This window comes from Nelumbo nucifera, chromosome 8 (genome assembly GCF_055504915.1).
Source record: "Nelumbo nucifera cultivar China Antique chromosome 8, China Antique-T2T, whole genome shotgun sequence".
Lineage (NCBI taxonomy): Eukaryota > Viridiplantae > Streptophyta > Magnoliopsida > Proteales > Nelumbonaceae > Nelumbo > Nelumbo nucifera.
The window spans coordinates 49484961-49508622 of NC_142656.1; the positions used below are offsets into that span (position 1 = coordinate 49484961).

Consider the following 23662-nt stretch of genomic DNA (forward strand, 5'->3'; position numbering starts at 1 on the left):
ATCACGTATGTACCTGGTCGGAGAAGCACCAACCTGAAACTAGGAGCCCTGGATCCTCCATGTTGACGATTCATCTAATCAGCAAGGAAGCGGTGCCAGACTAATACTATACGGGCCGAGCGAGGTGAAGTTGGAGTACGCTCTCCGGTTTGGATTCGAAGCATCGAACAATGAAGCGGAGTATGAGGCACAGATAAACGACCTGAATTTAGCAAAGGAAATTGGCGCGAAGCACCTCGTAGTATGCAGCGACTCCCAATTGGTGGTGAACCAGGTCAATGGCAAGTACGAGACCCGACCATGGAAGCTTACCTAGCTAATGTAAGAGAGCTCCTGCCATCCTTCCTCTCTTGGTTCGTTCGACAAATACCGAGGTCAGAGAACGTCGAGGCCAATGCCCTATTACGATTTGCGAGCATTGGTGACAACACGACGAGTACAGTTTACAAAGAAGACCTGCCTCAGCCCAACATTCTCGGGGGGGGGGGGCAGAAGAGGTTGCTCCAGTGTTGCAAGCAGAACCGAACTGGATTGATCCGCTCATCAATTATCTACTCCACGGGACCCTACCAACGGATCGTAATGCAACTCGGAGGGTAGAGCGTTAGTCATCTCGGTATGTTATCATCGATGGGTGGCTATATAGGAGGTCCTTCACTCTCCCCCTACCTACGTTGTTTGCGACCTTCGAAAGTAGATCAGGTACTTCACGACATTTCACAAAGGACTTGCAGAGGATGCTTGGGGGGTACGGTGTTTTGCCCAAACAGCACTAAGGCAAGGGTACTATTGCCCACTATGAAAGCAGATGCACTCGAGCTTGTCAAAAAATGCAACAACTGTTAGAGGCACACCAACATCCTCCATCAACCTACTGCCGACCTGAAGTACCTGACCAGGTTGTGGCCCTTCGCGCAGTGGGGGAGAGACATCCTCGGTCCTTTTTCGCCGGCAACCGTGCAGAGGAGGTTTCAAGAAGTGGCAGTGGACTATTTCACGAAGCGGGTGGAAGCTAAGCCGCTAGTAACGATTATAGCCCGAAACGTTCAAAACTTCTTCTGGAAGAACATAGTATGCCATTTCGGACTACCTAAGGTATTGATATTGGATAACGGAAAGTAGTTTGAAGATATTAAGTTCCAGAACTGGTGTGCCAAGATGGGGATCCAGCAGAATTTCACTTCAGTGGCGCACCTCCAAGCAAATGGATAGGCCAAAGTGATGAATAGAGCCATTCTCTATAGGCTGAAAGCTCACTTGGTGCGAGCTAAGGGTTTGTGGGTGGACGAGCTGCCCAGTGTCCTTTGGGTCTATAGAACGACTATCAAGACAAAGACAGGAGAAACACCTTTTAACTTGACCTATGGAACGGAGGCAGTAATCCCAACCGAGATCGAAATACCGACCTTTGCATATCAAAGCATACGATGATGAGGTAAATGACACCAAACTCTGAACTAACCCCGACCTGATTGATGAAGCGACTTAGTCTATATCCAGACTGCGGCCTACCAACAACGGGTAGCTCGGTACTACAATGCTCGAGTTAAGAGACGTCAATTCCGAGTTGGCGACTTGGTGCACCGGAAAGTGATGGTACTTGAGCTCGGTGTAGGGAAGCTCGGACCAAACTGGGAGGGTCCGTACATGGTGAAATGGGTGTTCAGAGAGGGGACGTACGAGCTCAAGGCGATGGATGGGAAGCAGGTACCCCGAGCTTGGAATGTCAACTACTTGAAGAGATACTACGTATGAGCTCGTGAGTTAGACACCTTCGAAAATTTACTAAGTCCAAAAAATCACCGAGCTAGTCAAAACACGTATTGGAAAGTGGACTATGAGTCGCTCCCAAAGCCTAAGGGCTATGGTGCCAAGTTGACAAAAGACTTCGATGCCAAATAAGACCCAGTCACCTCCTCAGCATGGGCAAGATAAGGCATAGTTGTCTCCTTGGCATGGGCAATATAAGACCCAATTGCCTCATCGGCATGGGCACGATAAGACCCAGTCGCCTCCTTAGAAAGGGCAAGATAAGACATAATTGCCTCATTGGCATGGGCAATATAAGATCCAATCGCCTCATCGGCATGGGCAATATAAGACTCAGTCGCCTCCTCAGCATGGGCAATATAAGACCTAGTTGCCTCTCTAACATGGGCAAATTAAATAGTTCACGTTCAACCTCATCGACGTTTAGACAAGTTGGGAACATACCCTACAATGTCAGCACACCTCGGCTTACATTGACTTTGGATTTTTCCCACCTATGCCTAGCCCACCAGCTCGACACCTCAGGGTAATCTACACTTAGAGAAATTTTGCACGATTAAGCACAAGATGGAAAGCAAAAGATGTTTCATTACTTCGCTACAAAAAGGTTCAATACATTTAAAAAGAAAAAAGAGATAACTACTTATCCGATCTCGGAGGCTCGAGACATTACATATGTCTGAGAGGTCCAAGAAAAGAGGCAAATGTCAATCCTGATGGGGCTCCTCACCCCTCCTTCGACGAGCTCGGGATCTTTTGTCGGGTCCACTTCCATAGATGTGCTCGTAGCAGCAACCTCATCGGTCTCTTTAACCTCGTCAACTACTACATCAGAGTTTCCCAGCTTCCTCACCGACATTGTCATCACCATCCTCCTCGGAGTTTGGGTCTTCCCCCGCTACTTGGATCACTGTCTCTATAGAAACCCTAATGGTTTTGAGTGGTTGGAGATCAAGCTGAGGAAACGCATGTCTAGCCATCCAGCGACAAACTTTGAAGCCCTTGCGGAATACCGAGGTTGCTGTGTTGCTCATGAAGTCATCAAACTCCGAAGAAGCCTTATAAGTTCAAATAGCGAGAGCACCGACCTCCTTTATCTCTTGGGAGAAGATGGCCTCGCGATTAGCAAGAAGAGCCTTGTGTTCTTCGACCTCCTTTACTAGTTCGTGGATGCGCTCATCCTTCCGCTTCGCGTCAGTCTCCCACTTTCTCACCATCTCCATGGCCTTCAGTGTTTTGGTCTGGCACTCTGTCACCTTAGACTCGGCAGCTAAAACCTTGGCCTCCAAAATCTTCGCCTTCGAATTGGAAACTTGCACCAACTCCATCAAGCAATCAGATTACTCCACAACCGAGTGAATCATTGAGTTCGTCTACAAAAGAGGTGTCGATTAGTAAGACAGAAAAAAAAAAAAAACACAAAGAATAGATAAGTGAATTCAGAAACATACCTTCATCAAGTGACCCCATGCCGTGGCAGCTAGCTTGAAGCGCGGCATCCCAGTGTACTTAGAGACCTCAACAGGAAAGACAACCTCCTTGCTCTTGAGAGTGGCGATTCGAGCGTCAAAGATGCTCTGGCCCTCCTTGGGAATTGCACTGGAAGCAGTAACCTCGGGTCGGACGAACCGTGGCTCGGGCTCGCGAGCTGGCAACTTGGTTCCCTAGTCATCCTCAACCAGGTTGATCACGGGGGCGTCTTCTCTCCTTCTCGGGGCAGCAGGGATAGTGGAAGCGGCGACAGGCTTGGCGGCTGGGGGATCGGCGCGAGATACCTTCCTCTTCTTCTTCTTCCTCTTCTTCTTCTTCTTCTTCTTCTTCATATCAGAGAAAAGTTTGGAGACTAGGATATCCGCCATGGTACCTATAAGATAAACACCGATTTAGCATAAAAGATATAAGAGAAAGCCTAAGTGTGTAGAACCGAAGTGGAGACCCACCCGAACTCAGCCCGCATTAACCAACTTCATGTCCTTATCTAGCTTAAAGTCGGGGTCATTGATGGTCGTTCTCCATTGTGTCTGAAACGGCCACCCCTAGACACAATAACAATGAAATAGCGCCTCTTCTAGGGCAGGACCTTGTTGGGGTAACTGTACAAGATCTTGTATCTAGGGCGGGGGTCAAGTAGTAACTATGGTACTCAGAAGAAGGGAGACTAGCAAAATTTTTGTTGACGGAACAAATCGAACTAAAAGTGTCCATGGTTAAAGGTCTACTGAAGTGATGAAACAGGGAAATAATACCTACTAGGGAGCGAACTGAGTTCAGCTGAAACTAGCCTAGGGTGATGTTAAAAAGCATGAGGATCTCTACGATGAATCGGTGGAGTGGGAAGTGCAGCCCAACTATCAGCTGCTCTTTGAATACTATGACCTCGTTGGAGTCATGACCCCAGGGATGCCCTTCTAAGGGAATACTCTAGCCATGGTCCTCGGGAAACTTGTAGTACTCGGCTAGTGTTTGGAGTCTCTTCGCAATCATCACAGAAGGACCAAAGAGATCTGGCCTTGGTTTCCGAGAACCACGGGTGGTCGGGGCTTCCTTTCCGGAGTCCTCTCGCTCCTTTGATTTGGATTCCACCTCGGATGGGCTGGGTTCAGAGCCATGCGCCGAAGTGCCCACCTCGGCAAGACCAGACTTTACCATCTGGCCCGAGGAGTTCACCTCGGCCCCTGTTGACTCATTACTGACATCTAGTAAGCTACCAATGCTAATACTCAACATCGCAATTGAAGGAATACAAACCAGAAATGAAGGGGGCTTACCTAAACCAGAGAGAGGAGGAGGCGATTTCGAGGACAAGGAGAGATGACACCGACCTGGAAGTAGACGCGCGAGCTCAGACCACAAACGCATGATTTACGACAAAGAAAATGAGGACCCCAAGGCCCCTATTTATAGCTACTGTAGCCGATCTTGGACGGTCAAGATCAACGCGATCTAATGGTTCCCTGGGAAACCGATTGCACGCCTCTCGATATTGAAATTGGTTGAGCGCGCATTTTGACGCCCGTGGGGTTAAATAATCCGCGTGACGTCCCACGTTCCTAACATGCGATCTGGCTTCCTAGTCGAGTTGGGAGGGTTGTTGCCATTCCGAATCAAACTAGTGAAACTGACCAACTTGATTTCTAGTATTTCCAGTTGGCTTTGCTTCAATAATTTCCCAACCCTACTAGTGGGAAAATCCCAATACTAAAATAGTTTATACCAGAAATTTAATTTTTAAATAAAGCGATTATATTGTTTTAAAAAATGAAATTCTTTTTTAAATTTATTTTTTAAGTTTAAATTTTGAACCGACTGACCAAACTAAAAATTGACCCAAACCAATAGAACCTGAGTGACCAACACCACAACTTGATCAGGTTGATTTGGTTGGCCAAACAACCTACAACTAAACCAAACCAACCCGTGAACAATAATTTAATCTCTAATAATTATTAAAAATTTATACCAAAAATATAAAATAAACTAAATTTAAAAATCTAAATAATAGTAGTTTAAAGTTTAAACTCCAAAAATTTTGTAAATTTTTCTATTAAATAACAAAAGAAAAATATATTTATACATAATTATTGAAAATATCTTTATAACAAAAAACAACAAATAATTACTAAAATATAATAAATATTAATTTTAGTATAGCTAAATATATAATAAATAAAGATTTAGTTTTTAAATTTATTATTAGTAAAAAATGTTTTTTTTGAAATTTATTTTCTAGAATTATTAATTGGTATAAATGAAATTAGTTATTTACAATGTTATTTATTTATTGAAATAATATTATTATTTAAATTTTAAAATATTAATTATTTGTTGATTTTAATGCATAATTTTGTTATTTTAACTATTTAAAATTTAGTTATGTTAAATATTTCGTTATTTAAAATATTTAGTTATTTAACTAAATGTTTAAAATCTTAATCTATTTATTATAATTGAAAGATATTCAGTAACTGTTTGAAATATATTATTAATTGATTTAAAATATTAATTTTAATATTTTGTTATTTAAGATATTTAGTCATTGAAATATTTAAATAATATTTATTTTTAATGTTAGATTTTTATTATTTGAATAATTTAGAAAATCATAACTTATATTGTTTGTACATAATTTCGTGATTAATTTTGTAAAATTATATAATTATTAATAATATGAATATTATTAAATCAATTATAATTATTTTTTGTCTTTTTAATAAATATTTTAATTTATTACATAAAATTTTTAGAATATTTAAATAATTTTTAAATTGTTTAATTCAAACTTTCTTTAGATATATGTAGATAAAAAGTGGGGGAGAAGATAAATAAGAATTAGAGATAATTTCGGAGAGAAACTTTAGGAGAAAATTTAAGGAAAGTTAGGAGAAAGTTGGGGATAGTGGGGGAGGTTATTTAGGATAAATTTTAGGATATTAGATATTTAGGTTATTGGAATGTGATATATATATATATATATATATATATATATATATTAGGAAGTTTTTTCTTGTGAAAGTAGAGTTTCTAATTGTAGTTTTGAAAATGACATGGATTAAAAAATTAAAAAATTCGAAAAAGGGAGAAAATTTCTAAACTTCATTGTTTATATATATATATATAGAAATGCTGACATGACAGTGTTAAACCCAAACAACTAAAAAAATTACAAGTGGGTCCCATTGAATGAAATAAAAAATATTTAATGTATAACTAATAAATAAAAAATATTATTTTTAAAAATTAATAGGTGGGCCCCACTTGAAATTATAAGTGGGTCCCACTTAAAATTTTCTCTTTCAAGAGAAAAACAATAAGCAAGCCCTATTTTAACTTTCATCCTTTAAGAGAAAAATATAGGTGGTCCCACTTTAAATTTTCTCTTTGAGGAGAAAATTGATATGTGGGTTCCACAAATTATATTTGGGCCCCACACATGTGAGTCGAGGTGAGGATGCATGTTTAATAACTTTCTCTCCAAAAAGTGGAAAGTAAAGAACCTATTAATAAAACCCACACATGTGAGTCGAGGCTGTCATGAAGTGAAACATGTAAATATGATTTGCGTAAATTTCATAAAATACCCTTATTGACTTATGGTTTAGGAAATTAATTAACTATAACCTCTTAGTTTCCATTTCATCGGTGCACTACCTCTTGAGCTTTAGTTGGTGATTACGCAACGTATGACAATCCCATGCCTTCAGACTCCCTTGTACCACCTCTTGAGCTTTAGTTGGATAAGCTTTCGGTTTCTTTATATTTTACATTTTCTCCCACCGTCAATTGCGTTATTGTAACATCCCTTGCATGGGTGTTCAAAGAGTCTCTGGGACAACCTATCTTTAGCAGTTATGTTCTTATGCAACATTGATGCCGGTGTTTGTTTATTCTCTCTAATCACATGCTAACTCCCACTGAGCACTTGTACATTGTTAGCACCCAATTTTTGCTTTGTCCCTTCACCATACCTCTTTGTACCCCTATCTTAGACCCAAAAAGCTTAGAAACACAGCCAGATCAACTTAACACTTTCCAAAACCTGAAATACCCTCATTTAACACAATCCGCGAGACGAATAAGTACCTTGAGATCAATATTCGATTAGATATCACCCCCATACTTATAAAACTACAACTTAGTTATACATCAATTTTCAAGACTAAACCCCAAATATAATGGCCCTTATCTATAAAATATTCAAATTCTTACTCCTCCAAAATCAAACCCAACACACCCATCACTTCAAGATCACTAAAAAGTAATCAACTAGCGAATCCCACGAAAAATCTATAATAATCAACTGCAAAAACATCAACATCCCATTATGATGGCCCTGAATGATTACCATGATCGACCATGTCTTTATCAAATCAGAACCATCCACTTGACTCATCACCCTAATCCATGCCTACTTACCAAATTATAGCTAAAAATTTCCCTGTTTGACCCCCATCAAGCCTAAATCCTATTTTAACAAATCTCATTAATTAGAGTTTACCATCTGTCATCCCAACTTTATATGGCCAATCAGATATTGCCACTGTGTTCAGAACCCAAGAAACCACAACACGTGAAATTTCATGACCAAACACCATCATTTGATCATTGAAAAAGTAAGATTCCATTTTGGGCCCATTTATTGATAGAAAAACCATAAGTTAAGACTATTATCTGAACTAAATCAGTAAATCTATACCTCTGATCAAAGATCTATCACTTTCATTAAATTTAGGACATCCAAAAGTGTCAACCCACCAAATTTCATCACAGAATTCCCATGGTTGACCATTCATCAAATAAATATTCTATTGTAGCAAATCTTATTAATCCGAACTTGTCAGCCATAGATCTCCATCATTCATACCCTATTTGACCAATCAGACATCACCACTGTGTTCAGAGACCCAAAAAAACTCTAGCACATCAAATTTCATGACCAGATTCATTTGTTTGACCGTCATACTAGAAATATACCATTTCGATGCACCAAATTAAATTGCCACATCACCTGTCTCAACTTGAAGCTTCAAAAGGGTGATGGCTTATGTCAAACCCATTATTGACCCATTAGAATACTTTAACTAATGAAATAGAGCCCAATAGTCCTAAAAAACCCAAAACCCCAAGATATCCCTACTTGAAACTATGAACAGACAAAATAACATTTAAAAGTTCATCAAATTTATATTTCCTACCATTGATAGCCCCAAATACGAGACTGCCATGACAAACACACCCCAAACTCCCATTTGATGCACAAACCCATGAAAAACACCCCCATATAAAAAAAAATGTTTTACCAAATAGGAAAGCTTGACTGACCATTTTATTTCTTTGAAAAATCTTTGCCTATTTGTGTGAAAAACCTCAGTTGAATCCTAGGCACTATAACTGGATGAATTCATACTTGACCCCCTTCCCATTCTCTATAAATACTGATCTAATTCGAGCTTAAAGGGGGGAAGAATAAGGAAATTTGAGGGAGGCCCTCAAAGAAAAAAAGAGAATAAAACTTTCTCCTAGCCCATATACTACCTCTTGTTTACCCAAAATTCGGAGATATTCTGAATTTCTGATTCTGAACTCGTCTTTTCCATTTTCAAGTGGAAGTTGTTGTAAACAGAAACATTCCCTAGCTCAATGACCCATTTGAACTTCATATTATTTCACCATAGCTACTGTAAAACTTTTGACAAGGTACATTTGAAAGGTATGTCTTTTTTAGTTTTTCTGGGTTGTTTGAGGTTCTGAAATATTGGAGAATCAACGTTTGCAATTTCTTCTTAATTGACAATAGAGGCAGAGAGGCGAGAGTCTTAGGGAAATCAGTACGTAAGACCCGATAACATCACCTCAAAATCGGTTTTAAGAAATTCTTGCAACCATTTATGTTTTTCTCTAAAAGAAATTGAGTTTGAACAACTCTTGTAGTGGGCTGCTACAACAACTTGGAGAGAGGAGTGCCTAATGCTTTCCCTCTCCCAATCTTTGGGACCTAAAATCACTCGGTTGTGTGCCTTTTTCATGGAGAACGGAGTCTCTATCAAGGCAAGCAAACCGTTTTTTTGAATCTAAAAATGAGGGTCCATTCCCTCTAAAAAATGGGTGGCAACTCTATCTCTTTGAGTTACTACCCCTGTCACTGAGAGTCTGAGACCAACTTTCCAATATCGATAGTTGACAAATCCCTCAATCTACAGTGGAAGACGAAGGACGATGCACAAATGTTATAAAAAATTATAGTTTAACGGGAATCCCTAAAATTCTCTAAGGTTGGATATCAAATGATGATGATGTAGCCTAGGTTTTATTTTGAATATTTGAAGAATAGTATAGGACAAATTCAAAATTTCGTTGTGCTTAAGGGCGATGTCAATTGTAAAAAAACTTGAGGGTACTCAAGGATTAAGGTATCGATAGATACTCTCGATATGGAGCGTATCATATTCGTATACATGATCATAGATATAGGATACATTATTAGTGGATATGTATCTCATGAGTCGTGCGTAGCGACACGATATGTTTCTGTATTGGGCCGTATCACATCGTATCGGTTTGATAAAATATTAAATTAATAAACATTCCCAAAAATTAATACAAATTAAAAATTATAATTATAAAATTGAAAGAGTGATAATTATTGTACAATATTTGAATGTTCTAGAATCGATTGTAATATTTCTCTTTATATAAACTATTGAAATATGCATTTCTCATGTGCTTATATCTTATTTATAGATAATTCAGCTTTTAATTTAATATTATTAATGTATTTTTATAACTTGAATGCATTTTTTTAATATATCTAAGTATTTTTATATCTTTTATTTGTATCTATGTATTTCCAAAATATATCCATATATTCGGATATGATACTCAAAGACTCAATACCGATAGAAGGATACTTTCATCCTTGAGAATACATGGATATTTAAGACTAAATTTAATCATTTTTCTAAACTTTATATAGGGGTGATTTAAGAAAGTTGCCCGTACGATTTGTAGTGGACTGTGCACCCCGGCACACCACGCCGAAATGCCGAATGCAGGAAATCCGGACTCCACTCTCTCACGGTACGCATACCTATTTGGAAATCCGGACTCCACTCTCTCACGGTAAGCATACCACATTTTGGGTTTTCTCGTTTAAAAGGACGCCGCAATGGCAATTCAGCATCCTTTTGTGGCGCGAAGCTACTGCAACCTGGCGGTTACTCGTGTGTCCTGATTCCTGACCTTTTTCTCTTTTTTGGCTTATGTTATTCATCTTTGTGCTCAAAATCTGTCATTGTTTTCACCAATTCGGATTCGGTTCCCTCTGTTTCAAGTTGACGCATTTTTTCGAACATCTGTTAGACCATTCATTCAAATGATACGATGATGGCCGGAATGCCAAGCGAACGCGACCTGCTCTGAGATGGGTTCATGAGCTCTTTACTTGTTTGAAGAAGCCTTTGCCCATGAGGAATGTGACTGCAGGCCTCAAACGGCGGCATTTAGCGGCTCTATTTCTCCACCACCCTGCAATTCTTGCCACGAGTAAGTCATCTTTTCCATTTTTTATAGTCACAGGTATCTGAAAGAAACTACAAACGTACTAGAGTGAAAATTGCCGAAACTATTAATATAGAATTCTCTAAGATATACAGGATGGGATTGAATAATTATTTGTCTGTAGGGGTCAAATCCCGCTGCCACCGGGGTGGGGGTGGGGGATAGGTTACCTTCATTCTGTAGCCCCATGAAAAAATGTATGCAATGCATTTTCAGCGAGAAAAAATGACAAGATTTTAATGAGTGTTGAATTTTAATCTCTGGCTCTCGGACCCCTTTTAAGTGCCTAATTTTAATTTCCCTGCACAAATATTGTTTTTTTTTTAATATAAGTTTTTTCCACATTTCCCCTTAATTTGAAAGCAGCTTCTTATCCATTGGTGTAAAACATGGTTTAGATCCCAACATATTTGCGCTGCGGTAGGCTAATTTTAGTCGACGATCGGTAAAAGGGCTTCAGTTCTTCAACGCCTTGCTTATCTTCATATGTAATAATAATGTCGTCTACATACACTGCCAAATGATTTGTCCTGCGATAATCTTCCTACAAAACACTGAATGATCCAATGACACTTCTTTAACGCAAAAGAAACCACAGCCTTATTGAACCTGTCAAACCAGGTTCGAGAGTATTGTTTTAGACCATAAAGTGCCTTCCTAAAGCGGCAAACCTTACCAGGGCCCTTTTGGGAGGGCTTCAGCTTTGATTAAGCTGCTTCGACTGAACTATTTTGAAGAAGCTACTAGAACAAAATTCACGGGAAAGCTAATCTTTTGGCTGAACGAAGTCATATCTAGGCTTTCTGGGTTTTTCAACAAAAATAACTTCTAGGCTGTCTATGTGGGGCCCACCTTGCAAAGCCAGAAGCCACTGTGTGAAAGCCCTCCCAAATGGGCACCTAGGCTCTTCCCAAACAGCAAACCTAGTAGGTTGCTCCATGTACACCTTGTCATGTAAGTTACCATGTAGGAATGCCTTGCATATCTTCACCTGTAATAACAATGTCATCTGTATATACTACCAAAATAGTTTGTCTCCTGATAATCTTCTTGCGGAACTTTGAATGATCCAAATGACACTTCTTTAATGCAAAAGCAACCACAGCCTCATTGAACTTTCCAAACCGGGTCCAAAGGGATTGCTTAGGATCATAAAGTATCTTTCTTAAGTGGCAAACTTTTCAAAGAACATATATGTTTTGGGCACATTTGTAATTCTGTCCCGGGTCAGCTTTTATGCTGATTTCTTTTGCAACTTCTTGTTGTATCCTAAAGCATTTTAATTAATGAATTTTTTTTCAAAGTTATTGATAAAAAAAAAACAAGTAACAACAAACCCAGGAGGTTGTACACCTTATTCTGTAAGTCATCATGTAGAAAAACCAGCCCCCTTTGGTCTACACCAGCTCTTGGATTTATCAAATTGAACTTTGATGATGAAGGGGAAGTTATTGCGCTGTATTCTGGACCTATTGGAGTGGGGGATTCTCTTAGAGCTGAGATCATGGCAGTATTGGAAGGGTTAAGGAAGGCTAAGGATTGAATCTATAACAGACTATTGTTAAAGGAGATTCTAAGGTGGTTATAGAATGATTGCAAAATGAGAAAAGCAGATTATGGAAATGTGCCAATGGAAAAAGGCAGTTCAAATGGTTAACTAAAGAACTAGAGATTCAGTTCAAATGCCCCTTAAGAGATTCAGATTCAAATGGTTAAGCAACGGGTGGCAAGGGAACAAATGTTTTGTGGGGGGGGGGATGGTTAAGAATGTTTATTTCTCCCAATAGCTTATTGTTGTATCCTGCTTAATATTCACATTAATAAAATGTTCTATTATTGATAAGAGAGAGTTACCATGAATGCTCCTGATGACTTTATGCAATGGCCTTTGGCCTTTGGAGACTCTATCAGGAACCTCCACAACCATTTTCCCAATAATGCACTGTTTTTAATTATCAACTTCTCAATTCCCAGGCCCCTACCCTCCTTTCCTCTACACACCATTCTCCAATTTATTAGATGATCCATTTTTGAAAATCCTGGTTCCCAAAGAAAGTCTCATTAATTTCTTAACCTCTTTTCTACCAACACAGGGAGTTTGAATACTGACAGTTACTACCCTTGCCTCCTTTCTTTTTTGTTTTTTGTTTTTCAAAAAATATAAATAAATGGACAGAATAGCTAGAGTTGACTTGATCAACGTAATCCTCTCCAAGTACCCCCCAAAGAGATGTAGTTTTTCTTGCAAGTTGAACAATTTCTTAGTGAGCTAGAGCCTATCCAAAATTGGGTTCCAAAAGCTACTAGACCTAGGATTGCTCCCTAGGGCCTAGGGATAATCCAAGATGTTTCATTGGCCATTCCCCTTTCATGCACCTTAGCATCTCTGCATACCTTTCCATTACTGAGTCCTCAATATTAATCCCCACAATATTGCTCTTTTACAGGTTGACTCTCAAATTAGAACCTTTCAAAGCACTTAATAAGAAACTGAAGGTTTCTTGGTCCTTCCTCCCTTATATCTTCACAAAAAACAATGATACCATCAACAAATTACATGTGTGATAATCACATTCTCTCTCTCTCTCTCTCTCTCTCTCTCCCTCCCTCCCAACCCTCCACCCATGCACCAAGTCCAAACTATCTGCCCTAGAAATGAGTCTACTTAGGCATTGGCTATGATTGCAAACTAGAAGGGTGAAAGGGGGTTGCCTTGCCTCAAGCTTCTTTTAGTAGGAAAGAAATCTCTAACATGACTGTTTACCAAAATTGAGCTGGCATCCCTTTATGTTATTAATGAAATATAATTTGTTTTTGTGATAGTTAATGAAATATATAAAATATAGTTTGATACCAACAAAAAAGGAAACATTAGGACATGGGTCATGGTTGAAATAATTTATTCATAAACCTCAAAATGTTTACTTATAAAAAAAAAAAAAACTAAAAATGCTTCATCTGCAGCATAAAGGGAAGTAACTTATATGCTTGTTTTTTTTGATGGTAAAATAAAAATTCATCAAAATAAAAGAGAAGAGAAATTTGCACCCTCCTTGAGGGATGTGAAAATGTAGGGGAAGAGGTTTGTCTGAAAAAATTGCAAGAGGAGGAATTAGAGAGGATATGGGGACAAATTTGCACTCTCCTTGCAATAGAAGAGGTCCTCTTGCGAGAAGAAATCTCTTGGAGGCAGAAACCTAGATGCAAATGGATCAAGGAAGGTGATGGTAATACAAAATTCTTTCATGAAATAGCCAATGGGAGGAAGAGGAAAATTATGGTGATTAAACTCAAAGTGGATGGAATGGTACTTGACTCCCAAGAGGAAATAGCCAATTGTTTTGTAGCTCATTTTAAATCTATTTTGAGGAAACCTTTAGAGAATAGAGTAGAGTTGGAAGGTGCGGATTGGTTGAGACTCTGAAGAAAATAAAAGCTGGTTGGAAGGAATTTTGAGGAGGAAGAAATTAGGCAAGCAGTTTTGTCATAAGCCATGGAGTCAATGCTACTTTTTTTTTGATGAATAACATAGTCTGACAATTTACGTATTTCATCAAGTCAATGCTACTTTTCTAGCCTTAGTTCCAAAGAAGAAAGAGGCTAAACATCCAAATGATTTTAGACCGATCAGTCTAGTGACTAGCATTTATAAGATCCTGGCTAAAAGGTCTTGTTTGTCTTTGAGGATTAAATGGATACTCCCCTCACTCATCTGTTAAGATCAAGGTGCTTTTGTTCACTCTCTGTTTCCAGCACCCACTCTGTGAACTGTTTTCTGTGGAACATGAACAGCAAGAGACCCAGAATCCCACATGTAGTTTCCTCACCCCCATCACCTTCTCTCTTTTCCATTCTAACGTCGCCCAAGTCTCAAGGTCTTTCGTCTCCACTTCTCTTTCTACTACCCTTCCTACTAAACTTGCATATAAAGTTTTCATCTTTTCTTCCATCTTCCCAGCTCTCCTTACATCCACTGCAATATTTTTCACCGCACCTTCCCTTCCCCGCCCCTTCATCTTCTCTACACCTTACCATAGATCATGTATAAAGCCATCTAGGTGGTGAGAATGCAGCATGACCATCATGTATAAATATGCTAGTCTATATATATATATATGACTAACAGCAGTGGAAATGACCTCAAAGTACCAAAAGAATGTTTGGAGAAGTATTATAATAATTTTCTGTCAATTCACTATTGTTGTATCTAATTTTTGTTTAAATTTTCTTTTCCAGATTTACATTGTGGTATTACTTCTGCAACCGTTTCAAGGAGGTACCATTTCACAGGAGGTCAAACAACTATTGGAATTGGGAGAAGATTATTTGATTGGAATCCATCATACTTGCTGCATAGAAATTCGTATGTGAACGCCTGGTAGTTAGGGAACTTTATTACTAAAGTTGCTTCTGTTATTGATCAAAAAAGAGAGGAAAAGTTCAGCTGATTTATTGTAAGCAGGGGATACTTTATCAATAATATATAATAAGATGGGATAAAGAAACCAAATATTCTAGCGGAAACTAAAATGATATCCCATTGAAAACTCCCACCAGAAACACAGGAAGGAATAGCATAATACAAGAGTTACTCAAGGTGGGGTGGGGTCAGCCCAACAGTACAACTGAATCCTGGAAACCCTATACTGATGAGAACCTTGGCTACCAAATTAGCATATTTAGAACTGATCTAAGTTATATGTTCAATCTCTCTCTAGGAACTGTCATATAGTGTCTAAGCCTCTAGGAACTGTCAAAACCCTCTCTCATCCAGCCAATGGCCTACCTGTGAATTACTCTCTACCTCATTCTTATGACCCATAGGGATCTAAAGTGATGCCCCTTATTACTTCAATTTATTCATCTCTCATATCCTGCATTCTGTCAATTACCCTCTATCTCATTATTCGTCTTGGAATTCTGTTTTTATATATATTATGTCTTTTATGCTAATGCTTGCTGTTTTTTTGCAGTTCTTCAACCAGCTTCACAAGTGTCCATGGTGAAAGCCCATCAGCTGAGTATGCAAAATTAAGGAAGGAAACGCTTGAGAGTCAATTTGGGCATGCACTAGGAACTTATAGCTCTAAAAGCTTTTCTGCTTACTTCCATTTTGGTCCTTTTTTGGCCTTGTATCGAGCAGCAATTATTTCATTCCAAGTGGCAAAATTAACCGTATGGCACTTCTTTCTTCAAGACATACATAAACGTGCAGCTAAGGTAATGTTTATATTATCTATGCTCACTTTACTATTCAACAATTTTTTCTATTATAAAATTGGTTTAAAACCTACTAAGTGGTGCAATGAGACAAACTTACTGGTGTTATCTTCACAGTGTTGTGTTCTTGAATTACTAAGCTGAGAGTATATACTGCTATGACTGCAAAGGTATTCCTTCTCTGATCAACCTGGAAACAAGAGGTCCTTGAAGTGCAAGTGGGGGGGGGATTCATACACCTATTGCACTAAAATGTTAAACCTGTAATACAATTTTCCCTATTGACCTTGTTTGTTTTGGTAGTTTGGTATTTGTGGGGTTTGAGAGCCCTGTTGGCCCTACTTTTCATTAAAAGGCTTGCCCTATCACCATGATGGTCTAGGTAGTTTTAACTTTTAAGGGAGGGTCTAGAACTTTGGTCCATCCTAGTGGAGTCAAAAACTTTTATCTAGAAGGTTCACAAAGGGAATTATAGTGAACACAATTTTATTAAAGAAAGATCTATAAAAAAAATTATTAAAAAAAGGACAAGGAACAAGGAATTTATAAGCTGACCAACAAATGAGAAAAAAACGATTGAAGAGGAGAAATGAGAGAGAAAGAAGAAGAGAGAGGAGAAGAGAGAAAGGGAGATGTATCAAATAGGGTGTTTACCATGGGGCTGGCCCACCCTTTCTTATTTATATTAATGTGTTTAAAAATAAGAAATATGCCCTTCTTTACATAGAACTAGACATTCCTAAGCTCCTCCTAAGTGGAGCATAGATCTCAATCATGCTCAACTCGTCTTGTACAAAGGCAAGTTTCTTCTTTATTAGGTCCTTTGTCAGAAACTTAACGAGTAGGTCTTCAGTCTTGACATATGGAAAGCAAATCTCATTCTTGTCAATCTTCTCCCTTACAAAATGTTTGCCAATTTCTACATGTTTAGTTTCATCATGCTGTACAGGATTATGGGCTATATTAATGTCTGCTTTATTATCACAATACAACTTAATGGGGTCTTTAAACTCAAAACCAAGCTCGTTCAAGCATTTTTAACCCCAACAACTGTGAAATTCCATTTGTCATAGAACAAAATTCTTCTTTTGCACTAGACCGAGACACCACATTTTGTTTTATGCTCCTCCAAGTAACTAAGTTGCCTCATGGAAACTAGGGAAGGGAAGAAAGATCATCTGATTAGATGGGAAAAAGTGTGTGAAAGGAGGGTGGCTTGGGATGGGTAATGCGAGTAAGAAGAATCTCTCTCTTTTGGGTAAGTGGTTTGAAGGTACCCCTTGGAGAATGATTAGATGATTGAGATGCTGGTTTGTTGCACAAAGCTAATTTTGTTGCACCCTAGAAAGCCAGAACACAGGTCTTCTGGTAATAAGATGAAATTTTGGGAAGATATTTGGATAGGGGAGTCTCCTTTGAAAGACTTATTTCCTTCTCTATATGCTTTATCCAACCTTAAAGAGAGACCTGTGTTCGATTTTTTTTTTCTACCTTTCATCCTCAAGACTGAATTGGAACCTGGGTTTAAGGAGGAATCTTAGAGATTTAGAAATCTCCTCTGTGTCCAACCTTTTGAACCTATTGGGTGGGGTGGTACTTGATGATTCTGTTGGAGATGGCTGTGTGTGGTCTTTCAATCCTAATGGTAGTTTCTCTTGCAAATCCTTCTTTAACTCCTTAATGGCTGGCCTTTCCCTCTTCTCCATACTTCCCTGTAAAGGAGGTGTGGTGTGCTCCTATTCTCCCAACAATCAGTGCCTTTTGCTGGGAAGTTTTCCACGGAAGCATTAGTACTTGTGATATATTGCAAAGAAAAAGACCGTATTGGCTTTTGCCCCTTAGCTGGTGTATCATGTGAAGATTGAATGGTGAGACTGCCCATCACCTCTTAACCTTTTGTCCATTCATTTGCTCTCTAGGTTTTCTAGAGCAAAGTTACAACAGTGCCCAAAACATTTGCTGTCTATAGACCCCTTGCTTTGCTAAAGTGTGATCCATCCTTTAGTGTAGGGTTTCTGAGTCAGTTCATGCAGAATCCCACAATCATTCATTGGGAAGGTGTTGTGAGAGTATTGAGATATCTGAAAGGTGCTTCAGGCCAGGGATTACTATACAAGAAAGGGGGAGAATTAACCTTAGAGGGACATTCCAGTGCAGATTGGGCAGGTTCTTCAATGGACAGGAGGTTTACTACAGGGTACTGTACCTTTTTCTATGGCAATTTCATTACTTGGAAAAGTAAGAAGCAAGGTGTAGTCGCTCGGAGTACTGTTGGAGCTGAGTATAGAGCAATGACCCACACCACCTATGAGTTGATATGGCTGAAACATCTTCTTCAAGAGATAGGTAAATCTCCAAGGGCCCTCATTCAAATTCTTCATCCAATTGGTTACGATTATAGAGTCAACCTTCCAGCACTACCAAGGAGGTTTTCAGCCTTAACACCTTCCTTAGGCCCTCCAGTAAGGCTTGGATCTCTGCTTCTACAGCTTCAGCCACACTAATTGGACCACTGAAAGCCCAGATCAGATCATCAAGTGAATTTAGAATTCTACCCCCAATACCTGCCTGACCTCTATGATTAGAAAAACTGATGCAGATGCCAACAAACCGAAAAAAGTACTCAGCTAAGTTCTTGGGACAGTATTGGGTCTAATAGAAACTGTCAAAGGTGACAAATTCAAAACCTGCACAAGGTTTCTTTCTAAGTCTCCTACAGAGATACCTCTGATCAGCATGGACACTCTCATCCGTGAGTTTACTAAAGCATTTGTTTCTAAACACTCTTTTGTTGTTCTTCCCATAGGCACCACATTACACCATGAATAATAGCCTTACCATAGAGGATTCCTCTTTTACTGAACTTACAACCTAGCCATTGAAAGAGAAAATCAACCACTACGTTAGGGGGAACCCAAAAGAAACTGCTATTAAGAACCTGGCCCCAGAGTTCATGAGCAGATGTACACATGATTCACCATCACTTAGGCACATCACACACACATGAGGAGCAAAATAGAGGATCCCTTTCCTTTTCCTCAATATCCTGTCACAGGCGTTAATGCTACCATTGGAAACCTCCCAGACAAAAAACAAACTCTAGGAGAAACTGCTGCAAGCAAATCTTTTTATGGGGGAAGGGGGAGCTAACTAAACCTTGCACCAGCTTAAGGAAGAAACAGTTCACAGTAAACAGGCCATTTGAAGAAGGCCACCATTGTCTTATCAATGGACTGAGGGGTGAGGAAGACAGAGGAGAGAGAAGACAGGAGAGAGAAAACATCGCGGGCTTCTTCATCAGATAAGGCTCTATGGAAGTTGAAATCGAAAGAAAGACCATGCTCCCCTCTAGAAATTACAGAGGAGGTGGTGACCTCTTTATAAAGAGGAATCCTAAAAAGGAGAGGGTAGGAAGAGCAGAGAGGCTGTTGACTGAGCCACAGGTCAGTCCAGAATTTAATTCTAGTACCATTACCAGGACTATATCACAAAAAAAGTGAGAAGAGCTCAAAGTAAGATATTATACCTTTCCAGGGACTGAAGGAGGAGATTTTACGAGAGAAGTTGTTATCCAACTATTCCTGGTTAGTTCCATATTTGCTCTGAATTACTGAAGCCCATAAGGTGTCTTCTCCAGGGGGAACCCTCACAGCCACTTGCCTAGCACAGCAATATTCCTCTCCAAGATGTGTTCCAAGCCCAGCCCCCCCTTTTGACTTGACTTATTTATCAAGGCTGTGGTTAAGTCTGAAACTCTAAATTTGTGCACAACTTTGGCAAGCTGGGCATGACTAATGTCTATGCTCAGCTTGATGGTGAGTATTGACGTACTGTACTATTTCCTCACAGGGTTATTTTTAGTTTTTATATCTTCCTTTATAACTATAAAGATAGAAGGCTAAGTGGTAACTATTTATTGCCTGTATGACCTTCTTTTTTCATCTTTGTATTTCTTCACAAACACTAGTCAATCCAACTTAAATGTTAAAATATGAGTTTTCCCTACTTTGGACTCTGTTAAAGTTGTATTGTTTTTTTCTTTGTGCATCGTGACTAGAAAAAATGAAGAGATGAGAACTTAGAATTTTGTGGTATAAATTTTCCTTTTTCATTTTCCAGTTATTTGGCTTTGGATATGTTTAGAAGTCACCATGTCATCATAAAATAATTGTAGCCTGTCCATTTAGATTTGGTGCAGTTCTAAAATTTATATACTCATTTATTTTGCAGTTTCGGGAGACTCTGATTCGCTTGGGGCCCTTCTATATTAAGGCAAGTCATATTGCTTTTCTTTTTTAAATTAGTTAGGTGGCAATTATTTTTGTTTCACCTTTTTTTATCAGCAAATTTTACATGTAAAATTGAATGAGTAACAGTTTTTTACAGTCTGAACTGAAACCATTTGTTCTGCTGTTTAATATATAGATTGACACGTATATTGTCTCTATGAAGAATGGCATTCTAAAGAGAAGTTATAGGGCTTAGTACTAAGACAAAGAAAATTGCAATTGTAACTTGTAAATGCTGTTCAGCCGAACTGAGAAAAGAGAGAGAAAAGAGAGAGGAAGAAGAAGAGAAGGAGAAGAGGAAGAATAGTGTCGAACTGAGAAGACGCTTCGTCTAACCCAGTCAACCATATGCTTAAACATTACAAAATAAAGTACAAAGATTGAAATGCCCCTGCATATGAGGAGACATACAGTCAACACCTTACTTAAGGGGAAAAGACCAAATTACCCCTCTTTAGTCGACTCTAACACTCCTCAAGCTGGAGAGTATATCATATAATCCCAGCTTGTTACATATATAGCTCACTCTTCCCGAACTCAACCCTTTTGTGAACAGATCTGCCCATTGATCACTTGTTCTCACATGCTGAGTACTTATCTCACCATTGATGACCTTTTCCCTTACAAAGTGGCAATCTACCTCTATGTGTTTAGTTCTCTCATGAAAAACTGGGTTGGATGAGATGTGAATTTCAGCCTGATTGTCACAATATAGCTTCATGGATTTGCTTATTAAAAACCCGATTTCTTGCAATAGATTCTTCAACCATACTAGTTCACATGTATGTGCCATGGCCTTGTATTCTGTTTCTGCACTACTCCTTGCTACAACAGTCTGCTTCTTTCTCTTCCATGTCACTAGATTTCCTCCCAGGAAGGTGCAATAACCTGTAATGGATCTCCTATCTAATACAGAGCCAGCCCAGTTTGCGCCAGTGTACCCAACTATTTCAAGATCACCTCCTGGCTTGTATAATAACCCACGACTTGGGGCCCCCTTCAAATACCGCACAATTCTAAGAACTGCATCCTAGTGAGGTACTCGAGGATTTTGCATAAACTGGCTTACTACACTGATAACAAAAGAGATGTCAGGCTTAGTGATAGTTAGATAATTTAGTTTTTACACTAGCCTTCTATACCTTCTAGGATTATCAAACAATTCACCTGTGTCACTTCCCAACTTTACATTCAGTTCCATGGGAGTTTCAACTGGTTTAGCACCTAGCAACCTTGTTTCTTCTAACAGGTTAAGAACATATCTCCGCTGACAGAGGTTGATGCCTTCCTTTGATCTAGCAACTTCTATACCCAGAAAATACTTCAACTTCCCAAGATCTTTTGTCTGAAAGTGATTTTGTAGGAATTTCTTCAATCTATCAATCCCAACTCTATCACGACCAGTTATGACTATGTCATCCACATATACTATTAGCAAGATCTTCCTGGCCGCAGAGTCGTAGCTAAATATTGAATGGTCAACTTGACATTGTCTCATTCCAAACTCCTTCACCCCTTCACTGAATTTTCCAAACCAAGCAGGGGGAGACTGTTTGAGCCCATAGATTGCCTTCTTGAGCTTACACACCTTACCATCCTCCCCCTGAGCAACAAACCCTGGTGGTTGTTCCATGTACACTTCCTCTAGAAGATCACCATAGAGAAAGGCAGTTTTAATATCAAGCTGAAAGAGAGGCCAATCATGTAGGACAACTAAGGAAATCATCACACGTACTGAGCCAATCTTTGCAACGGGAGAAAAGGTTTCAACATAGTCTACACCATAAAGTTGAAAGTACCCTTTTGCAACTAAACAGGCTTTCGGGTGTTCTACTCTCCCATCTGGTAGATACTTAACAGTATACATCCACTTACAACCAACAACATGTTTACTTGGGGGAAGATTGGTGAATTCCCATGTGTGATTGTGATGAAGAGCAGAGAGTTCCTCTTCCATAGCTTTTCACCACCCTGGTGAAGTAAGAGCTTCCTGAACATCCTTAGGTGTGGATACAAAGGACAACAAGGTAATAAACTCACGATGGGAAGCAGAAGGTTGAGATACATAAACATAATTGGATATAGGATGTAGCGTGCAACTACGTTTACCTTTCCGCAATGCAATAGGAAGGTCAAGATCAGAAGGCAATCCGGTTGTGGAAAGAGCTTGATCAGCCACTGGAGTAGAAGGTGGTGGAGGTCTTGGCCTCTGTCGATGAGTATACACTTGACGAATTGGTGGTCTTTTCAGTACGCTCCTGCATTGGGGAAGGTGTAGACTCAGGCATAATGGGAACCACTGGGATGTAATTATCAACTGGAAGAGGAAGAAGAACCTCTGTAGGAGAAGGGATATTAGAAGTAGAGAAGTATGGCACCGATTCAAAGAATGTAACATTAGGACATACAAAGGATTTTCGAGTAATAGGGTTGTAGCGTTTATACCCTTTCTGGGTCCTAGAGTAGTCAAGGAAGATACATTTAATGAAACGAGCATCCAACCTGTCTAGCCCAAGACCAAGATTTTGAACGAAGCACACACACCCGAAGATCCTGGGATTCAGAGGATATGGAGACAAAGTGGGAAATAAGATAGAGAACGAAGAATGGCCATCATGAATAAATGAGGGCATGCGATTAATGAGAAAACAAGCAGTCAGGAATGTATCACTCTAGAAACATTTAGGAACATTCATATGATGAAGGAGAGACCGAGCTGTTTCAAGTAGATGTCGGTTCTTCCTCTCAGCCACCCCATTTTGTTGAGGGGTGTGGGCACAAGATGTTTGATGAATAATACCATGTTGTTCCAAGTATTGCTGAAATGAAGAAAGAAAATACTCTATGCCATTGCCGGAATGAAGAATTTTAAGTGAAACACCAAATTGTGTACGCACTTTAGCATGAAACTTTTGGAAAATGAAAAATAATTCACTTCTTTCTTTCATTAAATAAAGCCATGTCATTCTTGAACAGTCATCAACAGAGAAAACAAAATATTTGTAATCGTTATAAGACTCAATTCTGATTGGACCCCAAACATTTGAATGAACTAAATCAAAAGGACTCAACATACGACTATCAACTCTAAGACTGAAGGAAACCCGATGGTGTTTCCCATATTGACACGACTCAGATTGCAAAGACGACAAATGACTCAATGACGGAACAAGAAGCTTGAGAGCTTTAAGAGATGGACGACCGAGTCTACAATGCCACTGAAGAGGAGTCAAAGAGGTTTGAAGTGCAACCGTAGATCCACCACCGTCAAGATAATACAATCTGCTAGGTTCATGCCTTCCACCAATCTTCTTCTTCGTCGTTAGATC

The 23662-nt window shown here is 39.1% G+C and overlaps 1 protein-coding gene across 5 annotated transcripts in view; it reads left to right on the forward strand.

The window, feature by feature from the left end:
- The first annotated feature begins 10268 nt into the window (after positions 1-10268).
- The window catches only part of LOC104611710 (Protein kinase superfamily protein), a 74980-nt gene continuing 61586 nt past the window's right edge, over positions 10269-23662 (forward strand). For 2 of the 5 annotated variants that reach the window (XM_010278889.3, XM_010278888.3), the window contains exons 1-4: positions 10451-10809; positions 15061-15202; positions 15798-16044; positions 20275-20316. In XM_010278889.3, the coding sequence (XP_010277191.1) occupies positions 10731-10809; positions 15061-15202; positions 15798-16044; positions 20275-20316 (510 nt within the window). In that variant the 5' untranslated portion in view covers positions 10451-10730. Of the gene's footprint in view, positions 10387-10450; positions 10810-15060; positions 15203-15797; positions 16045-20274; positions 20317-23662 lie in introns of those variants that run through there. The other 3 variants (XM_010278887.3, XM_088893325.1, XM_088893324.1) reach the window with 2 other exon arrangements.